General features: G+C 44.5%; 1 protein-coding gene across 2 annotated transcripts in view; it reads left to right on the top strand.

The window, feature by feature from the left end:
- Positions 1-334: 334 nt before the first annotated feature.
- Positions 335-26,131, top strand: part of LOC122928393 (LON peptidase N-terminal domain and RING finger protein 1-like) — a 67,894-nt gene continuing 42,097 nt past the window's right edge. For both annotated transcript variants that reach the window (XM_044281180.1, XM_044281179.1), the window contains exons 1-4: positions 335-897; positions 12,625-12,743; positions 15,632-15,754; positions 18,924-19,082. In XM_044281180.1, the coding sequence (XP_044137115.1) occupies positions 597-897; positions 12,625-12,743; positions 15,632-15,754; positions 18,924-19,082 (702 nt within the window). In that variant the 5' untranslated portion in view covers positions 335-596. The remainder of the gene's footprint in view (positions 898-12,624; positions 12,744-15,631; positions 15,755-18,923; positions 19,083-26,131) is intronic.

Raw genomic sequence — 26,131 nt, 5'->3', positions numbered from 1 at the left:
AAAATTATATAACGGCAGCCATATTGGTTGTCACTCAGCTTTTCCAAGAACAGATACATCTGACTAGCTAAATAAGATATTTTTCACTTCACACAAGGTAATATGTCTACGGTGATATTATTTTTACTATAAGCAGGTGACGCTTTACAGCCAGCTCCTACGACTATCACCCTGTATGCTCCCACATTTCCCCTCAGCCCCCTCCTCACGGTTATGTGACTATTATGAAACGCGGGTTCCGGGTTGTTTCACAACAAGGGCAGGGAACACCGGTCACAGCCAATAGGAGGGCGCCGTGACGCGTCATGTGACGCGGACGTTTATGTAATGCAGCTGCACATGTTATATCAGAGAGGTATTGCTTTGTCTTCTTCTGTGCAGGGCATTGGGCAGCGCTGGTATAGTAGCGTACACTGTGTGTGCACCCCCCCACCTTGTAGTTGTCCAGGTATATTGCAGGTCGTGACTTTATGTCTTACATGCCAGGGCTAAAGAGTGCCACTCACTGGCTGCTGAACCAAGATGCCCCCTTACTAGCTGAGGATTAAGTGACAGCTACAGGATCTTCCTAAAGGGATTCTTCTGGAAGCAGCATCATGGAGATCTTCAGGTGCCCATCCTGCCAGCAGACCCTCTGGGAACCAGTGACTTTGGCGTGTGGGCACACTTTCTGTAAGAAATGCCTAAAAGTTGCCAACCGATGCCAAATCTGCAAGCAGAGGCTGAAGTTCAGAGGTGGCCAGGAGCTCAGGGGTAACACGCTTCTATCTAGCTTGCTGGACAAGTGCCTGGACATGGAGACCAAAGTGAAGAGGATTACAAGGGACCTGGAGGACCTGATCTCCGTCCAGCAGTATGAGGAGGCCGTCAAGGTAGCCTGCAAAGGAGTGGCCATGGGTAAGGAGCAAGAATTAAAGAAGAGGCTTCTTGCAGGTGTATGACCTGATTACGCAGCTTTGATTATGCTTACCATTTGCTGACATGTAGTGTAGGAAATATAGCATTGTGCCCGTCTGCCCCCCCCAAGAATGGTGGCATGACTGATGGATGTCCTTAGAAAGCTGTCATTTCTGATCTGGCTCAAATTAGACGCAAATTGTACCCTAGCTGTGTGGCATAGATGCCTGCTTGTGTAAACGGGCACTGCTGGCACCCTGTAGGCATCGTGGCTGCACAGTGTTGATAATGTCATGCCTTGTAACTAGCCGTATGAACTCCATACCAAGTAAAAAGACTGTGTTTGATATTCCCCTGTGCCCTTGTCACACATAGGTGTATCCTCCGCCAGCCCTTGCGCCAAGATCAAACTCTACGCCCGTTTGTAGCTGGTGTAGATGTCAATTATCTTGTGTACTAGAACACTGGCACCGCCCACGTGTCTTCTTCAGAAAGTGAGGAGGCGTAGAAGCGCCACTTACTCTTAAATTCAGACACAGTAGCGTTTAAAAAGTCGTACATTTTAGACTTTATTACACTTGGAAGGTGGCATAGTCTATATATAGTCAGCAAACGCTACTTTCAACAAAGGTGACGCTACCTGGAAACTGGTTCATGGGCCCTGGTGCAAGAGTTCAGCTTGGGGGGGCCCCCCTTCCCTCAGTACTTTGTGGCAAGGGACAGGGAAACACATAGCCTTAATGCCACCTGGGGCAAAAATGTAAACGCCCCTCACTCCAAATTCTTGACCTAACCCCTTCCCTGCAGCCAGAGGTGTAACCTCCCCAGCATGTACTTTCTATAATTCCAGTGTCCTCTGATATGGCACAAGGGTCTTTGGGACCCCTCAGGCTCCAGGGCCCGATAGCGACTGCTACCTCTGCACCCCCTATAGCTACGCCCCTGCTGGAAACCATCAACAAGTAGAATGGCTATCTTTAGTTTGGGTGAATACTCCGTACAGCCCATTGCAATTTTCATCTAGGTAACACCCGTGTAGGGGTTCTCCCTGGCATACAAAAAAATAAAGTCTTGGTCTCCCATCTATGTGGTCGCAGGATTGGGGGTTGTGATGTGTTTATAGCCAGATAGACGAATGTACACTGAAAGTGTTAAATAGAATCAGATAAGTACACCAACGCCAGCCATCTGACAGTCTCCAGGCAGCTGAAAAATACAGGGTGGCCGACGAAAAAGTAGCCTGCCTCCCATATCTCCACAGCAAACTGTCTAATAGTAAGTCTGTCTTAGTTGCCCATAGCAACCAATCAGAGCTCAGCTTTCCGTTTCTACAGGGCTCTGAAAAAATGAAAGCTGAGCTCTGATTAGTTGCTATAAACAACTAAGGTCTCTTTCACACTTGCGTTGTCCGGATCCGGCGTGTACTCAACTTGCCGGAATTACACGCCGGATCCGGAAAAACGCAAGTGTACTGAAAGCATTTGAAGACGGATCCGTCTTCAAAATGCTTTCAGTGTTACTATGGCAGCCAGGACGCTATTAAAGTCCTGGTTGCCATAGTAGTAGTGGGGAGCGGGGGAGCGGTATACTTACAGTCCGTGCGGCTCCCGGGGCGCTCCAGAATGACGTCAGAGCGCCCCATGCGCATGGATCATGTGATCCATGCGATCACGTCATCCATGCGCTTGGGGCGCCCTGACGTCACTCTGGAGCGCCCCGGGAGCCGCACGGATGGTAAGTATGCTGCTCCCCCGCTCCCCACTACACTTTACCTTGGCTGCCAGGACTTTAGCGTCCCTGCAGCCATGGTAACCATTGAGAAAAAGCTAAACGTCGCATCCGGCAATGCGCCGAAACAACGTTTAGCTTAAGGCCGGATCCGGATCAATGCCTTTCAATGGGCATTCATTCCGGATCCGGCCTTGCGGCAAGTGTTCCGGATTTTTGGCCGGAGCAAAAAGCGCAGCATGCTGCGCTATTTGCTGCGGCCAAAAAACGTTCCGTTCCGGAATGGAAGACATCCTGATGCATCCTGAAGGACGGACTGTCCATTCAGAATGCATTAGGATAATCCTGATCAGTATTCTTCCGGCATAGAGCCCCGACGATGGAACTCTATGCCGGAAGAAAAGAACGCAGGTGTGAAAGAGCCCTAAGACAGATTTACTATTGGGCTGTTTGATTTGGAGATGGGCTAAGTTTTTGTGGGCCACCCTGTATAATGAAGCATATACTACAAAGACGCCCGATTTTACTGACTATATATTCAATGTTAATGAAATGTGGAGCTTCACTTTATGGGTCCCTTCACACACAAATTTTGAACGCCAATATAATCCCATTCTATGTTTTTTTGCCACATTTTGTAACATTTTTTTAGGCTTTTTTGTAAACAGTGGGGGAGATTTATCAAACTGGTATAAAGTAGAACTGGCTTAGTTGCCTGTAGCAACCTATCAGATTCCACCTTTTCCAAAGGAGCTGTGAAAAATGAAAGGTGGAATCTGATTGGTTGCTATGGGCCACTAAGTCAGTTTTGATAAATCTTCCCCAGTGTGTTTGTCCACTAGCATTTTTGTAATGGCATTTGCCCACTATAGAGAAGATATCAGAATGCCTGAAAAAATGGTAAGAGCTCCAGCATCCTGCGTGCTTGAAAAAGCCAGAAAGACAAACACCACCTAATTAAATAAAATGGCAGTAACAACAAAATGCTTGTGTGTCGTGCATTTCATATTTCTCATTGACTTTCAGCAAACGGCAGAAAAACACCTCTAAAAACGTATAAGTGCAGAAAAAAAAATCACAAACTATGGGGCACATTTATTAAGACTGGTGTTTTAGATGCCGATCTTAATAAACCCCTGAGCTGGCGGTGGATCAACCCAAGTTATGTAGAGGCGCCGGCTTCTTCATAACTTTGGCGCATCCACCGCTGCTTCTAAATGTAAGACAACTTCCGAGCTGTCTTACGCTTGGACCTTTTTCTACACCTGTCGACCCGTCCCCTTCCCTATCCGCGCCACCCCGACTTTTTTTAGACCTGACATGAGCGGGGAGAAGTCGCACATTGTGGCGCGACTAGTTGTGCCGCAATTTGCGCCTAAAATACACCTAATTTAGGCGTATTTCAGATTGATAAATGACCCCCAATATGTAAAAACAGCCTAAGGGCACCTGCATGGGTGCAGGTGTACTAACAGAAAATCCACGCGGATTTCTGAGTGGTTTTCTGTTATTTTTCACACCAAAAGGTCTCGTTTTTTGCGTTCCGTATACGGTCTGTATACGGAACCATTCATTTCAATGGTTCCGCAAAAAAATAATAATGGAATGTACTCCATATGCATTCTGTTTCTGTTCCATTGAAAGATAGAACATGTCCTATTATTGCCCGCAAATCACGTTCCGTGGCTCCATTCAAGTCAATGAGTGTGCAAAAAAACGGAACACATACGGAAATGCATCCATATGTCTTCCGTATCCGTTCCGTTTTTGCCGAACCATCTATTGAAAATTTTATGCCCAGACCAATTTTTTTCTATGTAATTACTGTATATTCCATATGGAAAAACAGAAACAAAAAACGGAACAACGGATCCGTGAAAAATAGACCGCAAAACACTGAAAAAGCCACACGGTCATGTGAAAGAGGCCAAAGCCACATGTGTTACTTGCGGTTTTTGGCAATTTTTTTTTTTCTCTCGCAGATCACACCCTTGCATAGAAAAAGGTGAAATCCTCAGCAAAAATCGCACAAATTCTAAATCCACATGGCAGGTCAGTTTCGGCACAGAAAGAAATGCAGTGTAGATGAGATTTGTCTAATCTCATTCACTTTGCTGGTACAGCATTACGCCATGGTTTTTCTGCAAGAGAAGTCCGGAGGAAAAATTGCACAACGTGTGCAGGAACCCTACAGGTGCCTTCACAGGTTGTGGTCTTACCACGACTGAAAGTCAGTTCCATTTACCTGAATGGGGCTTGCAGAAATCTGTGTGTGAACGAGCCCTAAAATAGAATGCCACACGATGCCTATCCTATTCCATCCTGCGGCATTAAAGGGGTTGTCCATGTTATTTATATATATTTTTTTTTTAACTAGGCAAGTGTAAGGGGTTTTCAGATTCACTTACTTCATTTGCAGTTGCCCCATTCTCCTCGTTAGGGTACTTTCACACTAGCGTTATTCTTTTCCGGTATTGAAATCCGGTAAAGGGTCTCAATACCGGAAAAAAACGCATCAGTTTTGTCCTAATGCATTCTGAATGGAAAGCAATCCGTTCAGTATGCATCAGGATGTCTTCTGTTCTGTCCCTTGTACAGTATTTGACCTGACAAAATACTGCAGCTTGCTGCAGTATTTTTTTTTCGGCCAAAATCCCGGAACACTATTGCACTTGCCGGATCCGGCATTAATTTCCATAGAGATGTATTAATGCCAGATCCGGTACCAAGTGTTCCAGAAATTGCCGCGTTGCTGGATCCGGCTTTCCTGTCTACGCCAGGCTAAAGGGGGAGTTATTTTTGCTTTTGATGTTTGAAAACGAATCCGTCTAATGGATCCGGAAAAAAACTGATTTCCGTTTGCATACGGTTTGCCGGATCCAGCAGGCAGTTCCGTTGCTGGATCCGAACAACGCTAGTTTGAAAGTACCATTAGCTGAGCGTCATATGAGCTGTGATGTCAGCTTCTTTCCCTGCTCTGATGGCATTTCGTGCACAAGCCTAAGGGAGCAGGTGTGACTCTGTGCATCGGACTTCCCTGCAAAGGCTGTGTTGGTTGGAGTGACAAGCCACACCCCCTGGGCTGCCTGATCCGCTGCCTGCCCTGTGTCTCCCCTCCCACTGGATTCTTCAGCAAAGTTTAACCCCTACCGCCATAAGCAGCACAGACTCTGGGTTGGAGGCTCTGTCTCAGGTACTTAGCAGCTGCAGGGTTTCCTCTTCTTCAAGCACTGAAGAGACCTATGCCAGGGATGGCCAACCTGTGGCTCTCCAGCTGTTGCAAAACTACAACTCCCAGCATGCAAAGACTGCCTACAGCAGGGCATGGTGGGAATTTGTATTTTACAACAGCTGGAGAGCCGCAGGATGGCCAGCCCTGACCTATGCTCTGCACAGGTTCCTCCCTTCTTCCTCACCCCTACAAAGTCTGCAGAGCATTGCACAAGAACAGGTAGGGGGAAGATCCTGTGTGTATCAGCAATGTCATTGTACTGTACAGCTGGGACTTGTAGTCCCACACGTACAACCCGAGTATCCCAGCAGCCAGCCTGCAGACATGGCAGCACTTTTATTCACTGCCTTTTCAGAGCAGGGGGAGTCGAAAGGCAGTCTTTGACACCCACAAATGAGGAAAACCTCAGAGATTGTAGTTACACCCCCCACAGCTATGCAACTGCATGTCAACAAAAGGTCAGAAAAGAAATAGGGAAATGAGGAAATATATAGTATTATTTATTTATTCTTTGCCTAAAACTTGCTCAGCTTATGTATATATTGCTGACCATCAGATTTTACAGTGCTTTATTTTTTTATTTTTTACATACCTCAATCAACTCCTTAGCTTATATGGCGCAGGACATTTCGTTATTCACTCCGTCATAATAGAAGTGGATCTGGAAAGGACGCACTGCAGCTGGAAAAAGTACAGAGGAGTGCGACTAAACTGATAAGGGGCATGGAGGGTCTTAGTTATGAGGAAAGATTAAAAGAATTACATTTATTTAGTTTTGTGAAGAGATGTCCAAGGGGGACATGATTAACCTGTACAAGTATATAAATGGGCCATACAGAAAATATGGTGAAACATTGTTCCATGTAAAATGCCCTCAAAAGACAAGGGGACACTGCCTCTGACTGGAGAAGAAAAAGTTCAGTCTCCGAAGTGTCAAAGCTTCTTTAGGCCTCATGCACACAACTGTTTGTATTTTGCGTCCCCCAAATAACGGACCCGCAAAAAATACGGATGATTCCATATTTAGCAGAACGGATCATCTGGCCGCTAATAGAACAGTACTATCTATGTATGTAATGCGGACAATAAGGCCTCTTTCACACGGGCGTCATGTTTTTTGCCCGGATAAGAGGCGGGTGCGTTGCGGGAAAATGCGCGATTTTTCCGCGCGAGTGCAAAACATTGTCATGCGTTTTGCACTCGCGTGAGAAAAATCGCGCATGTTTGGTACCCAGACCCGAACTTCTTCACAGAAGTTCGGGCTTGGGATTGATGTTCTGAAGATTGTGTTATTTTCCCTTATAACATGGTTATAAGGGAAAATAATAGCATTCTGAATACAGAATGCTTAGTATAATAGTGCTGGAAGGGTTAAAAATAATAAAAAAGTTAACTCACCTTCTCCTCTTGTTCGCGTAGATGCCGGTCTGTTCTTTAGCTGTGGGCTGAATGACCTGAGGTGACGTCAGATCACATGCTCCAATCACATGGTCCATCACCATGGTGATGGAGCATGTGATCTGACATCACCACAGGTCCTTCAGCCCACAGCTAAAGAACAGACCGGCATCTACGCGAACAAGAGGAGAAGGTGAGTTAACTTTTTTATTATTTTTAACCCCTCCAGCACTATTATACTAAGCATTCTGTATTCAGAATGCTATTATTTTCCCTTATAACCATGTTATAAGGGAAAATAATACAGTGAATAGACTGTCACCTAGAACCCATGCGTGAAAATCGCACCGCATCCGCACTTGCTTGCGGATGCATGCGATTTTCACGCAACCCCATTCATTTCTATAGGGCCTGCGTTACGTGAAAAACGCACAAAGAGGAGCATGCTGCGATTTTCACGCAACGCACAAGTGATGCGTGAAAATCACCGCTCGTGTGCACAGTCCCATAGAAATGAATGGGTCAGGATTCAGTGCGGGTGCAGTGCGTTCACCGCACGCATCGCACCCGCACGGAAAACTCGCCCGTGTGAAAGGGGCCTAATAGGACGTTATATTTTTTTTGCGGAACGGACATACGGAAACGGAAAGCACACGGAGTACCTTCCGTTTTTTGTTTTTTTTTGCGGACCATTTCAATGGGTCTGCAAAAAATACTGAAGGTACTCCGTGTGCATTACGTTTCCGTATTTCCGCGAAAAAATCCTATTATTGTTATTGTTCATATTACGGACAAGGATAGGACTGTTCTATTAGGGGCCAGCTGTTCCGTTCCGCAAAATACGGAATGCACACGGACGTCATCTGTATTTTTTGCGTACCGCAAAATACATACGGTCGTGTCCATGAAGCCTTACTATAAGAACTGTGGAATAGACTTCCTCAGGATGTAGTCACAGCAGGAACAGTGGACAGTTTTAAAAAGGGTTTAAAAGAATTTATAATTGGTTATGCTGGTGTTAATAAATGCCCCTCATTAGTCTGAGTCTCATATGCATATGTGCTCCAGTGCACATACACAACCCACAATGGTTTCAATGAAAAGTACAGATCGCCCTGCAAATATTGAGCTTTCACAGAGCTCCGTAAACATAAAAGTAAAAAAGTTATGGGAATCAGAGTATAGTAATGCAAAGAAAAAAAATTATTTCCATCATTCTTTTATTTAATTTTTTCAGCATTTAAAACACAAATACAAAAACAAAACAAACTATACATATGTAATCGTACTGACCCTGAGAATGAAAGTAACAGGTCAGTAAAACAAAACCCATCAAACCATTTTTAAATTTTTTTTTCCCGCTTCCTCTACATGCATAAATAGTGGCATGAGAAAGTACAACTTGTCCCACAAAAAACAAGCGCTCATATGGCTATATGAATGGAAAAATAAAAAAGTTAGGGCTTTGTGAAGGCTGGGAGTAAAAAATAAAGATGGAAAATTCCCTGATCATTGTAATCGTACTGACCCAGAGAATGAATTGGTCAGTTTTACTGCATAGGGAACACCTTAAAAACAAAACCCATTAAATTGTGGCAGAATTGCCAATTTCCAGCTTCCCACTGCATTGTATGCAATAGTAAATGGTGCCATTAAGGCCCCTTTCACACGGGCTAGAATTCCGTGCGGGTGCAATGCGTGAGGTGAACGCATTGCACCCGCACTGAATCCGGACCCATTCACTTCAATGGGGTTGTGCAGATGAGCGACGATTTTTCAGGCATCACTTGTGTGCATTGCGTGAAAATCGCAGCTTGCTCTATATTGTATTGTTTTAGGCCCCATAGAAGTTAATGGGGCTGCGTGAAAATCGCAAGCAAGTGCGGATGCGGCGATTTTTCATGCATGGTTGCTAGGTGACTATCGGGGGACCCGATCTTTATTATTTTCCCTTATAACTTGGCTATAAGGGAAAATAATAGCATTCTTAATACAGAATGCTAAGTAAATTAGGGATGGAGGGGTTAAATTTTTTTTTTTTTTTTTTTTTTTTTTATTAAACTCGCCTCATCCACTTGTTCGTGCAGCCTTGATCGTCTTCTTTCTTCTTCTTTGAGGACCTGGGAGGAAAAGCACCTTTAGTGACATCACTGCACTCATCATGTGGTCCAACACCCTAAAACGGCTATGTGGATGGAAAAGTAAATCCCTAATTTACTATGCATTCTGTATTCAGAATGCTATTATTTTCCCTTATTACCATGTTATAAGGGAAAATAATAAAATCTACACAACACCGATCCCAAACCCGAACTTCTGTAAAGCAGTCCAGGTTCGGGTCTGGGTACCAAACATGCCAATTTTTCTCACGCGCATGCAAAAAGCATTAAAATGCTTTGCACTTGCGCGAAAAAAAACGCACACCTAAGAAGTACAACTTGCTTTGCAAAAAAGAAACCCTAAAACGGCTATGTGGATTGAAAAGTAAAGGAGTAAAAAGCAGGGAGTAAAAAAAAAAAAAATATATGGAAAAAACGCAAGGTTCTGAAACGGTTAAAACATATATATCAGTTTTTGGAGCATATTAAAGGGGGTTATCCAAACTATAAAATCTGCCCCCCAATGCCCGGGCCTCTCATATAGATTATACTTGCCCCACTCCCTGGCACCGGTGTTGCTCCTGATCCCCACATGGCAACCGCTGCATCCGCACGGCGACGGGGGGAGCAGCCAATAGCAGGCCGCGACGGGGATGAGCCTCCCTAGCATCAGGGTGACTCTTCAAAGCTGTTCTACATTTAGACATTTTTTTTACGCTTCAAACAGGCGTAGAAAATGGTGAATGAGACAGGCCTGCCAGCCCATCCCCTTCTGCGCCCAGGCCACGCCCAAAGTGTTAGAACTGACGTGAGTAGCAGATAGCAATGCCTGAAATACGCCTAATTTAGGCGTATTTCAGTTTAGAAAATAACCCCCTTTGTGATCAGCTTATTGTCAAGTCTCCCTTCTATCATGCTTTGCAGTCTTAAAGGGATTCTGTCACCAGAATGAACCCTATTAAACTAGCTGACATTAGTGATGTGCTAATGTCAGCTAAACCTAGCTAGCCTATTCCTACTTTTATCTATGCCCCCGTTACGCCAGAAATCGAACTTCTATAATATGCTAATTAGCCTCTAGGAGCGGGGCCGTTGTTCCTGCTCCTAGAGGCTCTGTTCTCCCACCTTTGTCGCCTCCCTTCAAGTCCTGATTGACAGGGCCAGGCAGCGCTCGCATCCGCCTGCCAGCCCTGTGCTCTGGTGAAATCCTTGCGCCGTTCAGCATTCGGTGCATACGCGGTAAGGGAAAGACGCTCGCAGGCTGTCAGCTTCCTCAACACACCTGCGCCGAATACGGCACGAGATTTCACCAGAGCACAGGGCTGGCGCTGCCTGGCCCTGTCAATCAGGACTTGGAGGGAGGCGACAAAGGTGGGAGAACGGAGCCTCTAGGAGCAGGAACAACGCCCCCCCCCCCCCCCCCATCCTAGAGGCTAATTAGCATATTATAAAAGTTATATTTCTGGTGTAACTGGGGCATAGATAAAAGTAGGAATAGGCTCGTTAGGTTTATCTGACATTAGCACATCGCTAATGTCAGCTAGCTTAACCCTTTCACTACCAGCGCCGTACAAGCATGATGCGCTCTCGAGCGTGCAGCGGGTGTCATGGCCGGAAACGCTATGCTGTTTCAAACAGCAGAGACCTGCTGCTAATTACCGCAACCGACAATGATACAGATCGTGGTAATTAAATGCTTTAGATGCCGCGATCAAGTGAGATCACAGCACCTGAATGTGCTAAGGGTTAAATCTGGTGACAGAAACCCTTTAAGACCAGGGGGCGCAAACAATATTTCATAAATAAATGAATCCTCCATGTACAGATCTTTTAGTTTAAAGGGAACCTGTCACCGGGATTTTGGCCATAGAGCTGGGGACATGGGCTGCTAGATGTCCGCTAGCACATCCGCAACACCCAGTCCCCATAGCTCTGTGTGCTTTTATTGTGTTAAAAAAAACGTTTTGATCCATATGCAAATGAACCTCATATGTGTCCTGTAGCCAGAGATGAGTCAAGCGGAAAGGAGCCCAGCACCGCCCCGCGTCCTCTGAATCTCCTCCTTGCTGGCTGACGTCAGAGAGCTGGAGCTCCGAAATCGCATGCGTAGTTCGTTCCCTGTGCTAGCTCGCGCATCACGAGATTTCGGCGCTCCAGCTCTGTGACGTCAGCCAGCAAGGAGGAAAACTTTATCAACATGGAATCCCAGCCTTTGGCCTCTTTCACCTGTCCATGTCCATGATGACATCCAAGACAAGATAGTCAGTCAGTGTTTCATCCGTGAAGATGTCTGATGGATCTGTATTTGGTCCGTGTGTCCATTTTTTGCCCTCATGTCATCTGTCGTATTCCACGTACACTACTAGGCTGAAAATTCATTTTCAGAATATCTACCTGTGGTCCGTGCAAATTGCTGACAAAACACAGATGCCAACTGTATTGTGTCAGTGGTTTTCATAGAGGCAGTACTCTCTGCTCTGCACTGATGAGGGGCAATCGCTCTCAAACAGCTGCCTGCAGATGAGATAATGACTTATTTATTATCCAAGTCATGTCTCAAGGCCTATTTAAAGGGTTGAACAGTGACTTATAGGATAGCTGCCTTTCATCTGGTGGCATTAGAGGCAGAGTCCATTAAAATCAAAGGATGCACTTGCTGTCTGGAGAACATGCACAGCACACGTCTGTGATTCACTGAAGTGTGAAAGCGGCCTTACAGGTTTGTGTGTATGGCCCATACGTCTCTCAGGTGGACATTTCACGAAATTTCTGTGTTGTCTGTCAATTTAAAGGGGGTTTCCAAATGTACAATATTCAGGACCCATCCTCAGGATCGTGAAGGTCCTGCTGGTCCATGAAGATAGAAACATAGAATGTGTCGGCAGATAAGAACCATTTGGCCCATCTAGTCTGCCCAATATACTAAATACTATGGATAGCCCCTGGGCCTATCTTATATGAAGGATGGCCTTATGCCTATCCCATGCATGCTTAAACTCCTCCACTGTATCTGCAGCTACCACTTCTGCAGAAAAACATTTACAAGACGTTTCTCGCATAGGTGAAAACATGTCTTTTAAGCACTATAATATGTTTACTTTAGTCCATCACTATTTTCAAAATCTCTGTTTGCTGTCATATTTACAGACATCTGGGCTATGCGTGTGGTTAACAAAACTGTGTATATTATAGATTCATTCCTCATATCCTGCATTATGTAAGCCTTCTGACATTCTCAGTCTAATATCATATGTGAAATGTATTTTTCAGCTCCCGAGCATGTTCCCTTGAGGACATTGCGATCCCAGGTGTATCTGTGTTTGAAGCAATTCCCAGAATCGTTGAGGGAAGCGGAGGTGATCTGTGAACTGCAGCCACAAAACCCAGAGGTGAGCATACACCAGCTTTACAATACTGTCATACATTCTGCAGGGTAGAATTGATAGAATTTGGTATTAATGGTAATATTCGCGGTCAGCTGTAATCTGCAGAGTGTTCCATTGTCTTGCAGCGCCACCACAGGAGAAATAAAATAGTGCATATTGCCCAATAAAATCAATGGGCTGTCTCTGGAATGTCTGAACATGGGGTCCTCTAGTTGCTCTCTGCTTCCACTAATTGAAGGAGTACTCAAATGACGGACCCTCTTTAAAGGAGTTGTCTCGCCTGAAAAACTGTCCCAAAGTTCGGGAGAGCGCACCGCGCATTCCCACCACCCTCCTTTCATTTCTATGGCAGTGCCAAAAATAGCCCAGCTGTGCCCTTGGCTAATTTTGGAAATGAATGGCGAGAGCACTGCGCAAGAGTGGCCACCACTCCATTCACTTCTATGGCACTGCCATCAATATCACAGACATGCTCGGCTTTTTTCGGCACTACCATAGAAATAAATGGATGGTGCCACGCATGCGCTTTGAGCTCTCATTCTTTTTGGGCCCTTCGTTCTAGAGGTAGGTGCAGGTCCCACCACCTATCTGACATTGCTGTGGATAGGGTATAACAACTGGAATATCCCTTTAAATAAAACACAGTCTGAAAGATCATGAGCAGCCCTTTGTCTAGCTGTTCTGCGTTGGGGAACCTATATGGTAACCCAGAATCATAACTGATTCAAAATCTACACCAAGGCTCCCCAACTGTTCCATACCTGTAGAACAGTTTCCTTCGAGTCTTAGGGCTGGGCTTGACTACACTACTTGCGTCCCCTATGGTTACATCCCTGATAATTCGTCCATATGACCAAACTGGACAATCTGTTTTTCCTTACCACTTTATAGTAAATAGAGCTATGTTCTACAGCCCGTTCTGTCACCACCGAGGTGTACCCCTGCATGATAATCATGTGACTTACTTGACCCTCACTGTATTAGTAGCTTCTGTGTATCGAACCTTCAGAATTCCTAGCAGCCATGATTCACATTTCAGGCTTATTTTAGAATCTTTTCTCAACTTCTGGCAGCTTCTTCCATACTGAAGTCTAGACTTGTTGACCTTTTATTAAATGATTTATGGGTCTGGAACATTGAGCGTGGTAGACTAATTAATGGGGATACAGAGCACTAGTGTGCAGCCTGTATGGTCAGCCTGAAAACGCGCTGAACTGCTATGATAGCCTGGGGAAATTAAAGACGAAGTTCAGCCTAGGAGTCTTCAACCCCAATGCTCCTAACCTGTGTGGTATTTAGAAAAAGAAGCACTAACCTAACCTTGGTCCCACTGTGCCCGCACCGCTGCCCTATTCCTGCTTCTTCTTGTCCCTTCAATAGCGGAAGTGGCTTGGTCCTGCGACTGCTGAGTCCCGTCACTGGCCTCAGTGGTCACGTGTGCTTGGGTGGCAACTCACTAGTATTGACTAGCAGTGACGACGTGCCATTCAATCACATGTAACCGCTGACGCCAGTGATTGGTCGCAGCAGTCACAAGACCAAGCATTTGGGCAGTGGTGCAGGCACAGTGGGACCATGGACAGCTGAGCGTCCTGGGCTGGACAACCCTATGCATGTCATCCTGGTTCATGAACTAGAGCCATTGTGCTAGGCGAAGGTGAAGCCCTTTTTCCTCTCATGCCTGTCTTAGTAAATGCTTGTATTTTCCATACAATAACAATTCTGGAACATGTTTTCTTAGATCTCTTCACTGTGGTCTCCTTTCTTAAAAATGTCTGAATACATTGACAACTGATTGTTGCCACCCCCTTTACCAGTGAAGCATGTGTGCCTCATCATAAATTAGTTGCATCATTTGATAAGCGCAGGGGATATCACAGACTGGTGTAAAACATTGGCTTATGATAAATCCCCCATGTCTGTCTGTAGTCTTCTGGATGGATAGCACTGCTGCAGCCAATGACTGGCCTTAGTGATGAGCACATCACTACTGGGTCACGTTTATAGACGGGGACCAGAAGGCCAGGATGCTGGACGGAGCAGTGGTGAGTGTGGATTTTTCTACAGGTACCACAGGCTGGGGTGAATATTAAAAAAATCTAAGAAAAAGAAATGGAGAACCCCTTTAAGACTGGCGGATGAAATGCCAGTCTTAGTGAATCTGCCCCAGGGTATATTAGAAAGTTGCATAACTTTTTATTATTAAATGATTAAAGGGGTATTATTAATGTTTATAAGTACCTTTATCTACAGTATTTATCATGAATACCATTGGTGGTGAACATTCACATCTGAAAGTGGCCTTAAACATCTCTTTTGAAAATCCTATAAAGGGGTTATCCCATAACTAATGTAAAAAATCAAAATCAAACCTCATATAGTACATGACAGTCTCTTTCTATCAAAGTTGGAACCAGCCCTGTACCTCACATGGATCCAGAGATCTCCCCATTCATTGCTCTGCTAGATATATATCAAGCTGACAGCTCAAGGGGAGTGTCTGTTCTGCTGCATCTCAGGGGGTGTGTCTCAGCTCTCCCTATCACAGCTCAGGGGGCGTGTCCATGCTCTCCCTATCACAGCTCAAGGGGAGTGTCTGTTCTGCTGCATCTCAGGGGGTGTGTCTCAGCTCTCCCTATCACAGCTCAGGATGAAACTGAGCATGTGCGGCCATCTCACAGAGCCTGACAAAAAAAAAATTAAGAAAAAGAGCAAACAGCAGGTGGTGCTATTTATTTATATACACATTTTACTGAATAACTCAGTGGCTATGCAAAATTTTTAATTACATGCAATTACAAAAGTATTCAGATCCAGTTGCAGAATATATTTTGTGGGAACCCCTTTAAATTTCGTTAGCACTTCTTTTCTCTTTGTTCTCTATTCTTCAGGCGTACTACAGAAAGGGAATTGCCCTCCTTCTTATGGAAAAGAAGGAAGAGGCTCTTAACGAATTCCAGAGATGCCTAGGCTTAAATCCACATTTTACTACAGCCCATCTTGGGACTGGACAGGTAATGCATACATTGTGCTATGTGATATATGTGACATTTGCTGGCACCATGTGTCTAAATGAGAAGATAAGAGTTATCCCTCAGGGCATTACCCGCACATTTAGGTTTTTTGACGCAGTTCTTGAATCCAAAACTAGGATTAAATTAAAAAAGAGAACTAGTATCTGTCCTATGTTCTCTCCCTGATGATCCAATCCTGATTTTTGCCTTCGGAAACTTCATGAAAAAAACTGAATGTGTGGCTATACCCTTAGGCTGTATTCACACGTCCGCAATGTGTTTTGCGGATACACGGAGACACTGATCCGCAAAACACGGAAAGCGGCAATGTGCTTTCCGCATTTTGCGGACCGCACATTGCCGACATAATAGAATATGCCTGTTCTTGTCCGCAATTGCGGACAAGAATAGGACATGTTCTATTTTTTTGCGGAAACGGAAGCACGGATGCGGAAGTGCGGATCCGCAAATGTGGATGCGGACAGCACATTCTGTCCCCATAGAGAATGAATGGGTCCGCACCCTTTCCGCAAAATTGCGGAAAGGATGCGGACCCATTTTGCGGACGTGTGAATGGAGCCTTAGGGTCCATTCACACGTCCATATGTGTTTTGCGGATCCACAAAACACTGACACCGGCAATGTGCGTTCCGCATTTTGGGGACCGCACATCGCCGGCACTCTCATAGAAAATGCGTTTTCTTGTCCGCAATTGCAGACAAGAATATTTTTTTGGGGCGGATCTCGAAGCGGGGAATCCGCAAATGTGGATGCGGACAGCACATTCCGGCCCGATTGAAAATGAATGGGTCCGCACCTGTTCCACAAAATTGCGGAACGGATGCGGACCCATTTTGCGGACATGTGAATGGACCCTTAGACTGGAGCTAAACCTAGACTTTTTGAAGCACCTTTGATGGATTTTTACTATTAAGTGACATCTGCCATGCACAAGATTGCATACGAATACGTTTACTGTGTTGTCAATTGATAGTTGCCATCAATCAAAAGTGCTACAAGTAATCTAGGTGTAGCCCCAGCCTAAAAGGGCTGTTTCACACGAGCGGATGCCATGCGTGACATCCGCTCCGTGAATGACAGCCAAGACCCGATGCGGACAGCAGAAGCACCGAGCAGTAACATGATTGATAATTCTCCCTGCCTCTCTGTGATCTCTTTACTACGAAATCACAGTGACAACTTTATCTCGCTGTGATTTCGTAGTAAAGAGGTCACAGAGAGGCACGGAGCATTATCAATCATGTTACTGCTCCGTGCTTCTGCTGTCCGCATCGGGTCTTGGCTGTCATTCACGGAGTGAATGTCACGCACGGCATCCGCTCGTGTGAAACAGCCCTAAGGGTATGTCCATGTGTTCAGATTTTTTTTGTGCAGTTTGTGAAGCCCAAACCAGGAGTAGATTCAAAAAGGAGTAGAAGTAGTACCTGCCTTAGTACTTTCTCTCTTTTTATGATCCACTCTTGATTTTGTCCTCCAAAACTGCATCGAAAAACCTAAATGTATGACAGCACCCCCAGGCTGAAGCTACACCCAGACTGTTTGTAGCACTTTTGATTGATTTTAACTGTCAAGTGACAGCTGCAGGTTTGCACACAAGTCAACTTACTGGTTTGGACTAAAACTAGTTAAAATCAGTTCTAACTTCTGCAAAAAGCCTGGGTGTAGCGGCATTATTAGGCTGGGGTTACACACACACTGTAGCGAGATTTTTCCAGTTTTAATTAGGCCTTACATACACGACCATGTCCATATTGCGGTTCTGCAAACCACAGATCGGCAAAATATGGATATCTTCTATGTGTGCTCACTAAAATGGCAGCAATATGGAAAAGAATAGGACATGTTCTATAATTTACCGAATGGACATGCGTACCGTATACGTACAGCACACAAATGGCATCCATGTGCCGTCCGTTTTTATTTTTTTTTCCTGCTATCTGCAAAGAAAAATTGGATGCAGATGCAAAATACGGTCACATGCATGAGGACTTATCGAGCTACATTTGTTGTCCAAAGGAACACACTGAGGGAGATTTATCAAGACTGATGTAAAGGAAAACTGGCTCAGTTGCCCATAGCAAACAATCAAATTCCAACTTGAATTTTTCAGAGCTTTGTTTTAAAATGAAAGGTGGAATCTGATTGGCTGCTATGGAAAACTAAGCCAATTTCCCCTTACACAATTGTTGTGCTTAGTGCTCTCCTGTGGACTGCAGCTGTCACTTAATAGTTAAAATCAATCTTGTGCCACTACAAAAAGTCTAGGTGTAGCCTTAGGCCTCATGCACACGACCGTTGGGCGGCTGTGGCCGTATTGTGGCCCACAAGCGGCGGGTAGGCAATCCACGGCCGCCGGCCTTGTGCACCCCGCATCACAAATGCAAACCCATTCACTCGAATGGGACTGCAATTCCGTAGATGCGGAACGGAACACCGGAAGCACTACAGAGTGCTTCCGTGGTGTTTCTTTCCGTTGTTCCGCATCGCAAATAAATATGACGTCATATTTTTTTGTGGTGCAGACAGACCACTGACCCATTCAACTTGAATGGGTCCGGCCCACTGCACGGATGTTTCCCGTGCATTGGGGACCACAATTGTGTGAATGAGGCCTTAGCCTTACTACACTTAGGCCTCTTTCACACAAGCAAGTTTTCCATACAGCATCTGGACTGAATCTTGACCCATTCGTTTCAATGGTTCTGTTGTTTATCACTGACCATCTTTGGGTTCAGGAGGAATCTGCACGTTCTATATAGTCTGTTTTTCATGCAGCTCGGGTTCGCTGTGTGTCTGTCTGTTTTTGGATGTGCACTGTTAGGCCAAAAGGAGGATTTACAGACTGTCTCTGAGCAATAACTCAGAGTTGAACACTGATGGCATCCATGCCCTGTGCGCAGTTTTCATGGACCCATAGACCAAATCGGCACATGCTTCCATTCCTTTTTTTTGTCTTCAGAAAAGAAATGGGCGCTTGAATTTGTCCTTTTGATTCAATGGATTGTGTACTGACTGTGGAGAACACTGACAGAACATGTCTGTGATTCACTGACCTGAGAATAAGGCCTAAGGTTGTTTAGTGATTTTATAATACAAGCTTGATCAAAACTCCTTAATTGACCTGTGCAATTTATTATCGTACCAATAGATACTTAAGGACTTGAGCTGTTCTCTGCCTTCATCTCTGGAGGATTTCGTAGATGAGGTGTTTTCCAGGTCAAGACGCTCCACTGTAGATACTTCCGCCCTTATAGCTCCTCTTGAAGCCGCAAACATTAGGTCACAAGACTGCGGAACCATCAACAAGGTAACATTGCGCATTGAACTGTGTTACACTCTCAAGCACCCTATACACACTACATAAACGTCTGCTGAGGTTAGCAGTTTTGGCATGCAGACAACTGTCTAGTGTTTGAGGGCCTCCTGACTCTTTCCTTACATGAGGAGTCATAGGAGATAAGGATTCGGCAGGTGGATTTCAACATTTCTGATTATTTTGTTCTTGTAGAAATAGTTGCCAGAGGTGATCGGCAACTACTTACTTTCCTCCTTCGAGCTGAGCATGCATGCAGTTGGGGAGAGAGATGTCTATGTAAAGCATACATTTTGACACTGATTCCTCTTGACTCCCCTATACATATGTATCCATTGTAGGTACATGTACAGTACTGTACCACAGTTTGACAACCTTGACTGTTGAAGCCCCCACTGAAAAACGGATATCGTTGAGTAAAGTTGTCTCTGCCCATGCATTTTTTCGTGAGTGGCCACTGCAAGGGAGATATAGTATTACATGCTGACCAGTCAAACCAGTAGCCAGCCAAGGAAAACATGGACAGGGCAGGTCCACCAGAATGAGAACACACTGTGTTAGTGACTGTTTGGTTCAGCTGATTAGGGGAGTTGCTATAACGGGTGTAGAGGTAACTAAAACATCAGGGACTGGTTGCCTGAGGTGACCCAAAGGCCTCTGCCACGTGAGAACACATGAGTATTATAAATGAGGGGGGCCCTGCTAGAGATTAAGGGGGTCATTTATTAAGACCGACATTTTAGACACCGGTCTTAATAAGGCCCTGGGCTGGCGGTGGATCCGCTGAAGTTATGTAGAGGTGCCGACCTCTACATAACTTCGGTGGATCCCCTGGCGCTTCTAAATCTACACCAGCTTCCTTGCTGGCGTAGATTTAGACCATTTTCTATGTCTAAAACGGGTGTAGAAAATGGTGGATGAGACTGACCTACCGGGCCGCCTTCTTTCACTGTCCGCACCATGCCGACTTTTTTAGACCTGGCGTGAGTGGGGAAAAGTCGCAGATTGCTGTGCAAAGAACCTCCATGCTGTAATCTGTGCCAGAAATAGGCCTAATATAGATGTATTTCTGTTAGAAAATAACCCCCTTAGTATTTTGGCTCAGGTGCATCATGATACTACTACCATTAGTGGTCATTCCAAATGCGTTGATGGGCTACTAAGGGTATGTTCAGATTGAGTATTTTGTCTGTGACAAAATCCACCACATATCCTGTGGGAGAAACCTCAGAGCTATGCTGCTGCAGTTTCTAACATGGGTTTTCATGTGGACCCTCTCTAGGTTTCGCTCTATTGAATGGAGATAAACTGCGAACAGGCTCTTGTTGCAGCTTTGTGAGGGGTCCACATGGTAACTGTGCCAAGTATAGGCCTGTACGTTCTAAGCGCAGTCTTGTACATGTACTGTCGTGCTGGAAAATTATGGGAGACTGTTCCAGAGCAGATTCGGCCTGGTTTTTGGCACTCAATCCGCACGTAAATCCACTCCCAAAATCCTCTGTCTGAACATACCCTAATATTGGTATGGCGTCTCTGTGAACGACATGTCAAAACATGGAGGACCAAAAGGAGCTACAGCGGATGCGCATAACCAATGGATGTGGAGGCTTGGGGAACTGTGGGGATTGGTAGGATAGGTATATTGCCCAGGTTGTTATTTTTTGTATTTTATTTACAGGTAAGTACTACACAATTATATTATTTGTGGTTTTGCTAGTTAGAGTTATGCAGCTATCAAGCTAAACATGCTGGACTGTGCATAGAAGGTACTGTAAATGGATGGATTTTATGGCCAAGGTTAATAAAGCCTAAATATTTTAACTCGTTGGATGCTGGAAAGTTTACATAAAAATGCCGAATTGGACCATAATACATTTTCAGCAGTGTTACTATTGCTATGCTATCTACCAATTATTGACATGATTAAATTTGCAGGAGAAGCTATGTAAACTAATTACACTAATACATCTTCCCGCTGTTTTTCTTTTTAATTCTTTAATCTTATTTTTTATTACTTACTAAACGGAAATTTCAAATCCCGTGGCTGACCAAGGAGTCTCGGATGTAATTTCTTTGATTAACCAATCCTAGGGAGCCCCCTAGTGTATACATTATGTTACTCCCGTGCATAGTTAATGCTAATCTGTTGCTAATGCATAGGTTCACTTCACATTACAAAGTAAATACGGAATGAGGCTAGAGAAAAATTCACATATCAGCCTCCAGTTCTCTGAAGCCTTTTATACCATTGTAGATATTGGAAGAGTTATCAAAACCAGTACAAGAGCTTTCAAGAGCAACTGCTCTACTTCTCCTTTGCACTAGTTTAATGACTAGTTTGCCCCCTTGTGGCAGACGTATCAATGCATTTAGAGTTTTCTAGCAGCAATATGAAATGCCAGTTGGAGGTGAGGGTTTAGGGCCATGCTGGGAGCAATCAGGTTTCTAAAATTTCCTACACTTTTCTAAGGAGACCTGTCCTTGTTTCACGCCTAAGCCAGATTCATTCCTCAAGTTTGCATCCTGTTGAAGTATCCAGCACTCACTGCGCTGGAGGACAGACGGGCACAACTCTTGTATGGTGTGCTAATATTAATAAATCTAGATTGAAGATAAATAGATAGATCAGTCTTAGAGCAATCTACAGGTGAAACTCGAAACATGAGAATATTGTGCAAAGTTCATTTATTTCAGTAATGCAACTTAAAAGGTGAAACTAACATATGAGACTCATTACATGCAAAGCGAGATATTCCAAGCCTTTATTTGGTATAATTTGGATGATTATGGCTTACAGCTTATGAAACCCCAAATTTGCAATTTCAGGTCCCCTTTGCTCAGGGAATATGGATTAATTAGCTGACTAGAGTGTTGTACTTTTGAGCCTAAAATATTGAACCTTTTCACAAAATTTTAAGTTGCATTAATGCATTTGCATTTCTCTAATTTTTCGAGTTTCACCTGTATCTATCTTAGATGTGTCTGTCTTACATCTGTCTTGCTATCTTGGGCCACTTTCACACCTCAGGTGCGAAACTCCAGCATGGCTGTTCCAACAGACAGCCGGAGGATCGGCCGGACACAAACCTCAGTGAGCAGCGGTTTGTGTCTGGCCAGTTTTCCACTTGTCTGCCAGGATGTGTACGGATCTCTGCTAGACCCCACTATACTTTATACGGCCAGCGGACATTCCTTCCGCATCTAGCAGCGGGTCTGCCGCAACAGCCTGCTTGAATTCAAACCGTAACTGTGAAAGTAGCCTTAGCTCCGCCTGGCCATCTTGGCTCCGCCTGGCCATCTTGGCTCCGCCTGGCCATCTTAGATATGTTTATCTATTATCTCCTACAGCTCGGTCTGTCTTTCAATCTACAATATCTTCAAGCTTGAATGAAATCTTTTAGGTACATTCATCACCCTTTTGCGTTATTCTTCACTACAAATAAATCATCAATCACAGAGCACAACTCTCTCCTATCTTGATTGTTTGTTGCAATGTATTAGCTCATTTAAGAAATTTGTGTCAAATCTATAAAAACTGTATGGTTTTCCAAAATACCGATATGCAGCAGTGTTTACAGCAGGGGTGTACAACCTGTGGCCCTCAATACCATTCTGTGCGGGCCCCCAACCATCTGGTAACAGACATACAGTACAGACCAAAAGTTTGGACACACCTTCTCATTCAAAGAGTTTTCTTTATTTTCATGACTATGAAAATTGTAGATTCACACTGAAGGCATCAAAACTATGAATTAACACATGTGGAATTATATACATAACAAAAAAGTGTGAAACAGCTGAAAATATGTCATATTCTAGGTTCTTCAAAGTAGCCACCTTTTGCTTTGATTACTGCTTTGCACACTCTTGGCATTCTCTTGATGAGCTTCAAGAGGTAGTCACCTGAAATGGTCTTCCAACAGTCTTGAAGGAGTTCCCAGAGATGCTTAGCACTTGTTGGCCCTTTTGCCTTCACTCTGCGGTCCAGCTCTCCCCAAACCATCTCGATTGGGTTCAGATCCAGTGACTGTGGAGGCCAGGTCATCTGGCGCAGCACCCCATCACTCTCCTTCATGGTCAAATAGCCCTTACACAGCCTGGAGGTGTATTTGGGGTCATTGTCCTGTTGAAAAAATAATAATTATGGTCCAACTAAACGCAAACCAGATGGAATAGCATGTCGCTGCAAGATGCTGTGGTAGTCATGCTGGTTCAGTATGCCTTCAATTTTGAATAAATCCCCAACAGTGTCACCAGAAAAGCACCCCCACACAATCACACCACCTCCTCCATGCCTAATGGTCGGAACCAGGCATGTAGAGTCCATCCGTTCACCTTTTCTGCGTCGCACAAAGACACGGTGGTTGGAACCAAAGATCTCAAATTTGGACTCATCAGACCAAAAGCACAGATTTCCACTGGTCTAATGTCCTTTCTTTGTGTTCTTTAGCCCAAAAAAGTCTCTTCCGCTTGTTGCCTGTCCTTAGCAGTGGTTTCCTAGCAGATATTCTACCATGAAGGCCTGATTCACACAGTCTCCTCTTAACAGTTGTTCTAGAGATGTGTCTGCTGCTAGAACTCTGTGTGGCATTGACCTGGTCTCTAATCTGAGCTGCTGTTAACCTGCGATTTCTGAGGCTGGTGACTCGGATGAACTTATCCTCCGCAGCAGAGGTGACTCTTGGTCTTCCTTTCCTGGGGCGGTCCGCATGTGAGCCAGTTTCTTTGTAGCGCTTGATGGTTTTTGTGACTGCACTTGGGGACACTTTCAACGTTTTCCCAATTTTTCGGACTGACTGACCTTCATTTCTTAAAGTAATGATGGCCACTCGTTTTTCTTTACTTAGCTGCTTTTTTCTTGCCATAATACAAATTTTAACAGTCTATTCAGTAGGACTATCAGCTGTGTATCCACCTGACTTCTCCACAACGCAACTGATGGTCCCAACCCCATTTATAAGGCAAGAAATCCGACTTATTAAACCTGACAGGGCACACCTGTGAAGTGAAAACCATTTCAGGTGACTACCTCTTGAAGCTTATGAAGAGAATGCCAAGAGTGTGCAAAGCAGTAATCAAAGCAAAAGGTGGCTACTTTGAAGAACCTAGAATATGACATATTTTCAGCTGTTTCACACTTTTTTGTTATGTATATAATTCTACATGTGTTAATTCATAGTTTTGATGCCTTCAGTGTGAATCTACAATTTTCATAGTCATGAAAATAAAGAAAGCTCTTTGAATGAGAAGGTGTGTCCAAACTTTTGGTCTGTATATGTCTATGTTTTGTGGCAGTTCACATGTATCTTTCATGTATTCTCCTGGAAGTGGAACTAGACATTTATTGTATATACTGTATGTTCAATATGCCATAAGTACAATATTTCAGTTGTTAATTCCACTTTAAATTTTATTTTCGGCCCTTGGAATTGGTTCAGTGTGACAATGTGGTCCCTAACAACAAAAGGTTGTGCACCCCTGGTTTACAGTCACTGACAGCACATAGAGATATTGAAAAGGGTGAGGAATTGATATTCGCCTTTTTTCATGAGCTTGCCTCAGACATCCTTATATAAGATTTTTCTGAAAATGACTTTTTTTTTTTTGTAAGAAAAAAATTCATATGCAATTCTTTTTGCCTCAGCCCATGTTAAATTAAATGTGACAGGAACATACTGAGATGATTTGTGAAGCACAGACACAGGTCACATACTTTATAAAGCTGAGGCACCAGCCAATAACTCAATCCGGGAACTTCTTTTTGTTTAAATTTTTTTTGCAGAAAACATTAGTATTTTGACCTTGTATGCATAAGACATTTTTATTTTATTTTTTTTCATTTTTGAGTAGACAGTAAAACATTACCAATATATTTTTGCAACCACCATTTTACCATTTAAAGTGGAATTTTTTGCAAACTCTACAGAGGGCATTATTACTGTGAAGGGGGCACAATGGGCATTACTACTCTGAAGGGGGTACAGTGCACAGAGGGCATTACTACTAAGAAGGGGTACAGAGGGCATTATTGTGAAGAGGCCAAAATGGGCATTACTAGCACAGAGGGCATTACTACTATTAAGGGGGCACAATGGGGGTTTCTATTATGGAAGGGGCACAGAGGGCATTATTACTATGAAGGGGCACAATGAGCATTATTACTATTAAGGGTGAACAATGGGCATTATTACTATTAAAGGGTTTCTACTACTTAGTTTTCACATAATTAGCTTTCAGACACTAGCGATCCGCTAGTGTCTGCTCTGCAAAACAATCCTAATATAATAGCTTTTGGGGCAGCCGTTTCGCTAAAAAAAGAACTTATATTGATATGCTAATGACCCTCTAGGTGCTATGGGGGCGTCATTAGCACCTAGAGGATCGGTCTACCTTCACAAAATGCCGCCGCTCAGCGTGTCCCTCCAGCCCGCCCATCTCCTCCGGAATGCGATCAAGTGGATGACTTCTCGCGTATGCACCGTGCGCGTCTGTATTCGGCGCATGCGCAGTGAATGTCCGACCGCTTCCCTGCTCAGACATCTCCACTGCGCCTGCGCCGATGGAGCACTGTGACGTCATCGGCGCAGGCGCAGTGGAGATGTCTGAGCAGGGAAGCGGTCGGACATTCACTGCGCATGCGCCGAATACAGACGCACACGGCGCATGCGCGAGAAGTCGTCCGCTTGATCGCATTCCGGGGGAGATGGGCGGGCTGGAGGGACGCGCTGGGCGGCGGCATTTTGTGAAGGTAGACCGATCCTCTAGGTGCTTGGGCAGACTCTAGGTATTGGGCAGACTAGATGGGCCAAATGGTTCTTATCTGCCGACACATTCTATGTTTCTAATGACGCCCCCATAGCACCTAGAGGGTCATTAGCATATCAATATAAGTTCTTTTTTTTAGCGAAACGGCTGCCCCAAAAGCTATTATATTAGGATTGTTTGGCAGAGCAGACACTAGCGGATCGCTAGTGTCTGAAAGCTAATTATGTGAAAACGAAGTGGTAGAAACCCTTTAAGGGGGCACAGTGGGGATTATTACT

Source organism: Bufo gargarizans, chromosome 2, assembly GCF_014858855.1.
Source record: "Bufo gargarizans isolate SCDJY-AF-19 chromosome 2, ASM1485885v1, whole genome shotgun sequence".
Lineage (NCBI taxonomy): Eukaryota > Metazoa > Chordata > Amphibia > Anura > Bufonidae > Bufo > Bufo gargarizans.
The sequence above is the reverse complement of the archived record's forward strand: the minus strand, read 5'-3'. Positions and strand labels throughout refer to the sequence as shown.